The sequence below is a fragment of the Saccostrea cucullata genome, unplaced genomic scaffold, assembly GCF_032062105.1.
Source record: "Saccostrea cucullata isolate Sc308-1 unplaced genomic scaffold, CSIRO_AGI_Scuc_v1 ctg194, whole genome shotgun sequence".
Taxonomy (NCBI): Eukaryota; Metazoa; Mollusca; class Bivalvia; order Ostreida; family Ostreidae; genus Saccostrea; species Saccostrea cuccullata.
The window spans coordinates 409,494-421,450 of NW_026939778.1; the positions used below are offsets into that span (position 1 = coordinate 409,494).

The 11,957-nt window shown below is 32.6% G+C and overlaps 1 protein-coding gene across 1 annotated transcript; it reads left to right on the forward strand.

The window, feature by feature from the left end:
* The first annotated feature begins 1,623 nt into the window (after positions 1–1,623).
* On the forward strand, positions 1,624–9,576 carry LOC134253921 (ADP-ribosylation factor-like protein 1). The gene is made up of 6 exons (XM_062736497.1): positions 1,624–1,706; positions 4,792–4,926; positions 5,182–5,263; positions 6,090–6,201; positions 6,931–7,109; positions 9,084–9,576. Exons 1-6 carry the CDS (start codon positions 1,703–1,705, stop codon positions 9,112–9,114), a joined length of 543 nt encoding a protein of 180 aa, XP_062592481.1. The 5' UTR covers positions 1,624–1,702; the 3' UTR covers positions 9,115–9,576.
* The last annotated feature ends 2,381 nt before the right edge of the window (positions 9,577–11,957 follow it).

Genomic DNA, 11,957 nt, shown 5'->3' on the forward strand with positions numbered 1-11,957 from the left:
GTGTGAAACCCCTAGCTTTAACCGTTCTAGCTGCAATAATGTAGCCCTCTCCGATTTTTTTTTTTTTTTTTTTGGGAGAGGGCTAAAACTTCAAAGTTATAATGGCGCAGATGCGGCAGTGGATCACTCCCGCACGGAAAGGTCTCAAATTATCAGTAAACGGCTATTTTATTATCATCTCTTACTGGAATATATGTAATTATGCAAAACATAAATATCCAAAAATATTCACAACGATCCATATATCGGTTATTTTTCGTGTGTGTCAACAGCTTAACTTGAATTTATCCGCCATGTTTACTGACCTTGATGGATTTATTTTGGGACAGCCAAAGAATTTAGGTTCTATAAATCTACTAGGATTTCCCTTATTTTAAAGGTTAAAGCTGTTTGCGCAAAAATAAAACTTGAAATGTTTTATTTATCGATGTTTTTGTAATATATTATAGCACAGTCGTTTATAAACATCGACATTTGCTTTATTTGGTTGTTCCAAATTTCAAGCGAAAGTCTCACTACGTCACGCGTGAACTGTCATGGCTGCTGAATATTGCAGCTGGGAAAGACACAGATTTATTTTACATGGTTTTCGAGTTTAACAGGCTATGTTGTTGACAGTGAATAAAAATTTTTATAAGAAGTAAGTTTAATGTAAAAATAATTTATTTTGCCTCCAATCACCCGTATCAAAAAAATATATTTGCACCATTACGGAGATGCGATGGAATTGTAGCCCTCTCCAGAAAATATCAGATAAAAAAAATCGGAGAGGGCTACATTATTGCAGCTATAACCGTTCAAAAATTATGGCCAAGATTTGAGGGGTTTTTTTAAAGTAAGTCAAACTCCTAGTTCAAAGTTAAAGGGTCAAAGTTGTTGGTATCCTAGGTAAGGTCTTTTCACAAGGATTACATATGTAAACTATGAATTCCATAGCCCTTACCGCTAAACAGTTATGACCAACGTTAAAGTTTTTTAAAAAGTAGTTAAATCTGCCGAGGTCAAGGTTAAAGTTGTTGGAATCCAATGAAAGGTCTTGCCACACAGGATACATACATGTATGAGAAGTATGGAAGCCCTAGCACCAACCGTTTTTAAAGGTTATGGTCTTATGGCCAAAGTAAAACTGTGGTATTTTTTAGTAAAAGAAGATCAAACTCCAAGGTCAAGAGGTCAAATTTGGTGGTACCAAAAGAAAGGTCTTGTCATAAGGAATATATCTGTGAAATATGAAAGCCATAGCCTCACCATACATTCAAAATTAAGTTATGGGAAGGTTAAAGTTTTTGCGGACCAACAGTCAGCTAGACAGATGGACGGACAAAGCAAAAACTTCGTTTACCATTGTTTACGGGGGCAAAATAATATCAAAAGTGATAGTAATAAATTTTATTCGTGGTTCTGACAATCACTGATTTCCGTATTTATCCGATTATAAGATTATTTTCTACACCTAGAGAAAATGGGATTTTTTTTAAATTTATTTGTTTATATTATCAATAATTCAAAAAGTAATAACAGCTTATGCAATATTATAAATAATGTTAGACATCAACAAAGTATGACACCGGGTCCGTGTTTTCAATATCTTCGTCCGAAAGTAATCTTATAGCTTTACCTACTATTTATCTAAGCATGCGCAGAAATTGTGTACACGTTTGACAGATAACATCATTCGATCATCTTCTACATCTTCTTCGAAATGGGTAAATATCAAATTTTCTGTATATTTATACAAACAACAGAGAATCTTACTATACATATCATGATATTTAACCAAACATATTTGATTTATTTATGCTGTGTCCATAATGTTAGCTACTGTGCGACCCGAATTATCTCTTGGAAGACACGGGCACTGGAAGTTAAATATAGGCATACAGTACATGTATAATAAAGAAAGATGGTTGATTTCCCAAATGCTTGAAAGTAGAGAATACACTTATCGTGCACAGAAATCTTGCGCGGTATATTGCACAATATTTCCATTACGGGATCTGTATAGCACTAGGGTCAAAGAGCTAAAATTTCTGCAGCTATTCCCCCCCCCCCCCCCAACTTAAATTGCTTCTTATGTATGCCGGTGCAATTTATCCACTAATTCAAAGTGAAGTTATTTTTTGTTGAACTTTTTGTTGTTATTCTTGTGAAAATGTAGCTCAAACAAGCAATGTATTCACGGTCCAGAAGTTACTTTTACTGGGAAAAAATCATTTGTTTCAATATGGAAGTCTATATTTTCTCTTTGCCCAGGCATTGTCTGTAGAGCTTGCATTGCGAGAAGGGATGAAACGATTCACTGAAATATTGATACTGTTCAATATTATTGCACGGTTAAATATTTGATTTTCAGTTCGATGCATTTTTAAAAAAATAAAGCTTGCATGTTACTCCTTGAAATAGATTGGGTTAATCTCAATTTAATAGTTTGACACTCATTAGAGAGAAAATGGCAATGGTTAATAAGCTTCAGAGCAGGCTGCCATTGCTAGTATTGACATGAAGTTGTATAATCAGATCATTTGCAATAACACTTTCCAGATTTTCACCTTTCATTATAATTGGACATCTAAAAAGTCTAGTAAAAAGACAATTTCAATAAGTATATGACTACTCTCTGTGGTGGTCCAGCTGGTCCTTTGTTCATTTTGTAGAGTCCATACCTGGGAATGTGCTTTGTTAACTGATTAGGAAAACAATTGTCTGTTTATCTGCACAATTACGATACACAAATAAGTTAATAGCGAAGCAGTGGCTGAAAAATTTGGCTTAAAACTATAACGCTTGTAAAATAAAATAATAATTAACAGATTGATGAATCAGAATTAAAAATTTGTAATCATATAGCATTATGGTTTTATATATTAGTCTCTGACCATCACACTACAGATCCTGTAAAGCAAAGATTTTTTGCACACTACTGGGGAGAATTTCTCCACTTTTCAGCATTGGTCAATCAACTACCTTTAACTCGATCCCTATTTCTAGATATATTATTTAACGAATCTGTATCTTTTATCCACCTCCCAACCCCTTATATTTGTCTCTACAAGTGATAAACTTGCTTGATTTGAATATTCTGCAACCCAACAGACAGTTGTAATCAAGCTAGTTTATCCCCATGTAGAGACAACTATAAAGAGCTGGGAAGTAATTAGAATATACAGATTCAGTGGTTAGAGAAAATGTCCAGAACTAGGGAGCAAAAGGTAGTTGATTGACCTATGCTGGAAAGTGGAGAAATTCTCTCAACCGAGCGCAGGAATTCTTACGCCGAAAATTGCACCTTTTTTGCATTCCAGGATCTGTAGCATTATGGTCAAAGACTAATATATAAATCCATGACGCTACAGTTCTGCAGCTAGGATTATGCAAAAAATATTCTGATTTTCGATTATGATGATTTGAACACCACTAAACAGTCTGACTATGTACGAGGGGTGATCAAAAAGTTCGCGAACCATCTCTATATTTACAAAACCACAATTCAGATCAGAATGAAATTTGGCACACATAGAGTCATACACATGTTCTATGAATAACATACTAGAATGTAATGAAACGGTTTGTCCCATGTTTGTGACGTCACAGTGTAAAAATGACGTTGTAAGGTAGGTCGCTCATGACAAAAAATGGTTGACTCAGTCGTATTCAAGAAACGAATGGCTGTGAAGTTAAACGTATATCTTGAAAATTCCTTTGTAGAAGTTTATAATAATTTGTATACGGTTTACGAAGACAAAAGACTGTCATTAATTGGGTTGATTGTTTAAGTGAAGGTAGGGAGATGTTTAAAAATTATGTTTGTTCTGTTGCCCAGTGAAAGCAAACTGGGAGAGAGACATGTCTTTTGTTAAGCAATTTGATATGAAAGATCGCCAACTTACAGTTAGAAAAATAGATGAATATCTTTACAATAATATAATTATCAAATCCCTAAAATATCGTTTACTTTAGACTTTAAACATATCAGATATGATAAAGTGAAGGCACCCATACTTTATCCACATGAAATAAACGACACTAAAAAGATAGAGGACTTGGGTTTTGATGGTCACCTGTAATGCTTATTCTGCAAAAGGATATCATTATCCATCCATACTATTGTGGAGATTAGGCCATTTCTGACAAATAGACTGATTTTGCTGCAAAAAAATGACTTGCATGGTAAGAAATATAAGTGTCTGAAAAAATTTCAAGCCTCTGTGACAGAATGCCAAGGAGCATGTCACGTGATCCGCGCATGGGCAAAATGGTTGCAGATGCACGTTAAAATTGGAGAGGACTACTTTGAAAAATTTTCAACACTGAATGATGAATCCCTATATCATTTCTTTATTGGAAGTTATTCAATTAGTTCGCGAACTTTTTGATCACCCCTCTTATAATTGTAAAACTAGAGGTACTGTGAGCAATGAGCTCACTAAATGATACCCCCCGCCTCCCATATGAATATAATGGGGGTGTCTATGTTTTGCTGTGGGAAACCCAAAATATGTGTCGGATCAAAAAGTAAAATAGGAGGTGCACAATGGCAATATGTAATAAAGATTCTCTGAAAGTTTCATCAAATTTCATTCAGCGGTATGAGAGGAGTTGTGGATAAGAGATGGGTACCCCAAAGCGTAACAGACCGACGGACAGACAGACAGACGGACGTACAGACGGACGGACGGACATACCGATTACTATATACCCTCCCGCTTTTCAAGTGGGGGTATAAAAAACACCTACTTGAAAACACAAAACAATTAGAGAATGAAAATTACTAACTGGTTTATACATTAACAGGTGGTATATGGAGTTACTTTTCTGGACTATTTGGATCAAGGGAAAGGAGAATTTTGATTTTGGGGTTAGATGGTGCAGGAAAAACAACTATTCTATACAAATTACAAGTTGGAGAAGTTGTCACAACAATTCCAAGTAAGTTGAAATCATATTGAATTCTTTTTTTTTTTTTTTTTTTTGCAATTATAAACTTTGATAAATACATTGTATATATTAAATTTCCACCTTCACCATTTACAATGTAAATATGTTTTATTAGCATAAATTTTCTAGGATTTGTTGATTTTTCAAGTAATCAATTAAATTAAGCTTGTTCATAGCTATAAATATGAAAAATGTATGCACAAAATACCTTCTAATACTCAAGATACTGTTTGTTTCTAAATTTAGCTATTGGGTTTAATGTGGAGACTGTGCAGTACAAGAACTTGAAATTCCAGGTCTGGGATCTGGGAGGACAAACAAGTATTAGGTAATTAATTAGTTAATTAGGCAAATACAGGCACATATTACAGGAAAATGAACCTGTAGCACTAATATTATGTAGATCAAATTAGCTTAAATATTATCAACTGTGTTTCTTAATCCAAACTTGTGTAAGCAGAATTCATTCTCAGGTGTTCTTAATTCTTCAATCAATGAAAGGCAGATGCCTTCTCTAATCCCTATACATGTAGCTGATTGATATGGGGAAAAAAAGAATTGAAATTTTTCAGTAAGAAATATTTTCTCACTTAAGCATTTTAAGAATTATTAAAAAAAATCAAAGTTCTTCCCTCAATACTGTATATCACAATATATCACACTGTATATCACAATATATCACAATGAAACACATTTTAACATTTAGACTCTAGACATTGGTGTGCTCTTGACTGTTTCTCGACAGAGTTTTATTCAGTTTGAGCTAAAGTCTTCTTAGTTTCTTAGAGCCTTGTACAGTTACATTAAAAGGACACTAAATGGGACTATTGGGTTAATTTTTATAAAGCAGTATAGACTTAACATGATTCAAATACTGAACAAATGACACTGGTCAAAGAGGAAATTGTAGTGTGATTATTTGCAAGGAGGAACAGTGCAACAAAATCAAATTAATAGCTTATGACTTTACTTTTGCTTTAAATTTTGAATATGCCAAGATGAACACACATTTTACTATACAGCATCATGAATATGATGAGTACAAATGTTTAATTTTGCTAGTAAAGTCAGGATTTGATACTTTCATCAGAATTTGTTTTAGTTTTGAGTTGTCTTTCCTGTTTCATATTTACCTTCTCTATTGTCCGTTTCAGGCCATACTGGAGATGTTATTATTCCAATACAGATGCTATCATATATGTAGTAGACAGCATGGACAGAGAAAGAATGGGAATTTCCAAACAAGAATTATTTTCTATGTTAGAGGTGAGATTCATCTCCAATATTTCACTACTGTCAAAATCAAGGAAATGAAATAAAGACAAGTGAATATATATTGTGAAAAATTATCTAGGTGCATTAGATATATTCAGAATATATACTTTTTGAAGAATAAAACAGGAACAAAATTATATGCAACATATAGCATAGGGATCTGGATGAGTATTGCCAAAAATTTCATATTGCAATATATCACGATTTTTGTCCCAAGATATCACGATTATCATAATATAATTCATATTTTTACAAGCAATTTTTACAATGATTTTAAATGAATATTCATTATTTTCCCTAAAAATATGCTAGAAAAACAAAAAATTTCACTTTTTTGAAATTTTTATTTACATAATAAATATTGTATTTGGCATGTTTGGATGCTAAGATGCTGTTCTTTTTACCTTATTCAACATTCTGTAGACTTTCTGTAATTGTAGTTTCAAAGACTGAACAAAAGAATAAATAATTTCTGGACTTTATAATATGTACCTAAATACCGGTATTTAAATCTCGGTATCACGATAAGTATCACGCAGTAAAAAATCGTGATATATCGGGAAACTGATAAAATCTCACATCCCTTGTATAGCAGTTATTTCATGCAGGTCTATCATGGCAAACATGCGATTTTTTTTCTTTTAATTATGATAATTGATGAAATATTTTGGAGCTACAGTATTTCCTCTTTAATATTTATTTTTCTCACTGTCTTTACAGGAAGATGAATTAAAGAAAGCTGTTTTAGTGATATTTGCTAACAAACAAGACATTGAAGGAGCCATGACCCCCAGTGAGGTCGCTAGTGCTCTAGGCCTGACTTCCATTACTACACATAAATACCAGATCTTCAAGACGTCAGCCATTAAAGGCACGGGGCTAGATGAGGCTATGGAATGGTAGGTGAACACTAGAACACTGCTAGCCCTAATTGTAGATAATAGTACAGTGGAGCCTCATTTATCCGGACGCTTTGGTTCCCAGTCAATTTGTCCGGATATGTGAAGCGTCCGGATACCTGAATCACCAGTTAAATAAGACATAATAACATTTTGAAATTCTGTTCTGATGAAAAAGCGTCCGGATACTGAAGCATCCGGATATCTGGCGTCCGGATATCTGAAGGTCCACTGTAATCTTTTTCTAAGTTTTAAAAACTTGTAACCAATCCTTTTGTATTAATTATACAATGAAGTACATGTATGTTCAAAACAATAGTAATATATAGTTCAACTTCTTTATCTTTAACACTGATATCTCAAAAACTAGGATATGTTATTGTAATTTGAAAGTCCCACCCACTTATCTTAAGGTATTTTACCCTGGATATCTTGGGGTCTTTTCTTGGTTGATTGAAGATATACTATGTTGTGATTCATCATCAAATAGAATTTTTAATTTTTCATTGTTTTCATGAATCATGTAACTACTGGGTAGATGATGAGCAAAATAATCTTTTTAAATTGTGACAGAAAAGTAGCTGTCTTTTTTAAATTTGCTAATAAATTTGACCCCCCCCCCCTGTGTGGAAAAAAAACCCTCAGAAATTAAACATTTGTAAACTTTAATAAATTAAGCTGTTTTCAAATTTAGTTTGCACTTTGAAAATGTGCTATTACGAAAAAAAAGATTCTTAAATTAGTATTTTACTTAAAATAGATTATGTTATTGACTGAAATTACACTAAAACAAGGAAGAGCATTATGGGATTTAACGTATAGATGGGAAACTATTATGATCTCTTTAAACACAATATTTTATTAATAACTGATTACAGAATGACTGTCACAGACAGCAAATTCTAGATGATGAATGTTTATAATGTCCCCTAAACAGAACTCCAGTCAGCCTGTAAATTACCCAGTAGATCTCCACAACGAGACAGGTCGATTTCTGAGGGAGATGACTTCCTCGTTATGGGGGGTCACTAGCCTCAGTGAATGCTGTATAAAGGAGTGGTCACTCCAGGAAATAGCACATGGCCTGTGATTGGTCCCCAATATTGGTTACTCATTGATTTCAGGGCAATAAAACTGTTCACTGGAAAAATGCTCAATTTGTCTCTCATTAGTGCACACAAGTGGCTTTTGATACAGCCAATTTAAGGATGCACAAGCATTTTTAGAATAAGTCTAGCATGTATGATTGATAGATTAAATAATACTAACTTGTATATTATTTGCTATTGGAAATAAATCCATGGCATTTTAGAATGTTTTCTTATCTCTGCAAGCAGCAGATTTTGTTAAGATTTGATGATAATAGACTGATACTGCTGATTATCTGTTGAGTAGCAAATGTAAACTAATAAATTGTGATTGTTATGGCTCAATATGGAAATACAGTTGGGTGGATATAAGTAATAGACATGCAAGCACACATTAAACAATTTTTTTAAGGGTTACTTCATGACAATATACAAAAAGATTCATTTGTCAGTGATATCCATCACATATTTTGTTCACATATTTTGTTGTGTTTTTGGAGGCACACTTCTATTTATTGGTGACACGCTTCTTATTTCTGAGAATTTAATAAGGAGGTACTGGCTTTTTGCAAAAGTTGCTATTTCTCAAAAATAAGGTGAAACAAAAATTTGATTTTTTGACTTACAAAGGAATACCTTTTTGTTTGTTCAATAAATATATTTTTTTAAATCTCTTGATTGTCATCAGGGTATGGTAGATTTTGAATTAGATGTGAACGTCACATTAAGGCTCAAGGTCACATCAGTCAAAATACACATGGCTTTATTTTCTGTTTCAGATCTGTAGTTTACATATATTTAGCCGCGCGCACTTTTTGATGTGGAAAGAAAAATTATACAATATTTTTAAAAAAACAAAAAACTATCATCTGTATTTTTTTTACAGGCTTGCGAATACTCTAACTCAGCAGAAATAAAACTGAAGAATTCCCAGGATGAAGAAGTCCTCCAGAAAATTGACTGCACTTGTAACGTGAACAACAAACATTGCAGCAACACACCAGGGAGATCACTTCTTGAAATTTAGATTTTTCTCTTTTCTCTCTGTGCTCTCTATAGACTCTGTATTCAATTCAGATTTTATATTTGTGTGCTGTGTACTGTGAAATGACAATATAGTTGGATGACATCGATTCAAAGACCAAGCAGCACCAAGCTCAAGTGTTCAGTGATGACCATTCCATGTTGCTGCAAGATGTGAGGGGGATAAACATTACATTGTGAAATACATGTATATTTTATGTTACATTTTTCATATTTATTTGTGTGAATGTTGAGTGAACGGAAATGAATGGATGTTGAATGAATGGAAATGCATTATTGTCGTATTTTTTTCCAATAAATTTACACTTAGAATAATTAAAAACTTGTGCATATCATTCTTCAGATTGTTTTTACTTAATGTTATATTCAAATATTATTTTTATGAAACAGGTGTGTAAAAGTCAAATATGTACAGTGTACAGTTGAATCTTACACATGGATACCTTGAATACTGGGGATATGATAAAGTGATTTGAAATTGCAACCAATTAAATTTTGAGTATTTAACTCATGATTTGTTGATCCTCTGATATCTCAAAATTTTTATCTCAGTTTCGTTAAATTTGAAATAAAAAGGTTTGACTGTATATACATGTATAAATTAAATGTGGAAAGATGGCTATAAAGAAGGAGGACTGAAATACATTTCCATCAAAAAGAATTTGATCAATAATCTTTATATCACTTTCTGCATTGCGCAAATGATCATGCACATATATGTCATGTTTGAAACAGGATTGGAAAAAAAACCTCTGAGCTTGAGAAAAGGCTGTATTAAAATTCTGTCATTTACACGAAAAAGGATTGAATTGGATTCTTGGATCTGATGGCTTTAAAAACAACAAAGTGCCACCTCTTTAAACTGTAGTATTTTAAAGTGCGTTTTTCAAAACATTCTAGATGTCATTTTGGACATGTTTTAGAATTTACAGTTAACAGTTTAGGAATTTCATTATCCTTTTAGTTTTATTTATACAAGTCTTGATAATAAGTTTGCCAGGAAATGCATGCGTTTTTCCATACAGACGAATTCAATTAACTTGGATGGCTTCTTCAGTTGTCGGAAATTTAACAGTAAATTAAAGTTGCAGTGCCTTTTCCTGTGTTACGATGTTCGATCAATGTTAATAAGGTTTCCTCAGTTTTCTTTGTACATGCAAGGCAGGATACGTATAGCAGTATAAAGGGCCGATAAATTGACATAATCGTCCGAACTATTTTTGACCATAATAAATATGGTCTTGAAACGACATTTATTATCTCTTTTTGAGATTCATTAGATCTTTCAAGTATTTTGTTAATAGAGCCCCGACTAACATCAGCATCTCTAATTCACAATTTTAACAAAGACACCCTTGTTCATCAAAACTATGCACTTAGGTGTTTGCTAAAACCCACGAGCGGAGAAGAATATTTTCAAAGAAATAATGTATTTTCATCTATAGTCAAAGCAACCCAAAACGTACTCCATCATTAACCCCAGACTCAGGGGCCAGGGGCCCGTTTTACAAAAGAACTTACGACTAAGACCAAAAACTTCAGATTATTGTAAAATTTTGCAAAATTAATCATTCTCTTTGAAATTGCTCATGTAAATATATCTAACCACATTCCTTTTAAACAGTTTAAAATACTTTTCGATATAATGTTAATTAAAAAGTTACACGAAGAATGAAATTTGGTCTTAAGTCGTAAGTTCTTTTGTAAAACGGGCTCCAGGTTATTAATGCTAAAATTTTAAAACTCAGGAGCAGAAAAAAATTGAATTATTCATGCATTTTCACTATATGACCAATAGAATCCCCACCCTAACGCTAGGATCCCTGACACTGAGTCCATAAATTTTACAAATTTGATAGCTACATATGTATATATAGATCGAGAACCCCATGCTTATTACATGTACAAACGTCGATATTTTGCTTCATGTCCATAATTAAAGAAGATTTTAAAAGATCGCGATAAATTTGATAGGTTTTGCTGTTGGTGCAAGTCTGTATAATGGAAAATGGGTGTACAATAACCCTAAAAATTGGTTTTTGAAAATAACGAATAGATCGATCAAGCATTCAAGCTTCTTTCTGCATAATGGTAAAAAAGACTTAAAAATGAGTATGAAATTAATCTTTAATGAGCTTTGAAAATTGATAAATATCTCAGAGCGGGGGGATTGTCCTTGCCTTGTACACCCCTAATCTTTACATATTGTGTTAATTTTGTGCCACAAAGTAGATTCAAAATTAACAAATTGAATATAATAAAATTCGAAAGGAAGTCGGTATATCAACAATACAAAAAATGAAAAATGTCCATGTAATTTATGAAAATTTTTGAATTTTGAATAACTATGCAAAATTAAAGTTAAAGAGAAGTCAAACCCAAAGGAGAATTCTAGGTTTTAGTTAAAAGAAATCTTGGTGTATATATATAAAGCATAGTATAACGCAGTTGATGTTTACGAATTGTTTTGAACATATTTTATTGAACGAGTCAAATGGATTGGAAACAAGTTCTTGCAACTTACAAGTTCCTCTCCATAAATATAACAATATGTCATGCAAAAAATACATTTAAATATAATAATTATAATATTTTCAAGTGATGCAATTAAATTACAAATCAATTTAAAATCTACATGTTTCAGTAATAAATCTATGGACAGCAGCAAAAATATTAATATTAATTGATACAGGCAAATCTCTGTCACCCCATAATA

Coding starts and splice junctions, on each gene's coding strand:
- LOC134253921 (XM_062736497.1), top strand. Junction 4,927..5,181: donor AGTTGTCACAACAATTCCAA/GTAAGTTGAAAT, acceptor TTCTAAATTTAG/CTATTGGGTTTAATGTGGAG. Junction 5,264..6,089: donor GGAGGACAAACAAGTATTAG/GTAATTAATTAG, acceptor TGTCCGTTTCAG/GCCATACTGGAGATGTTATT.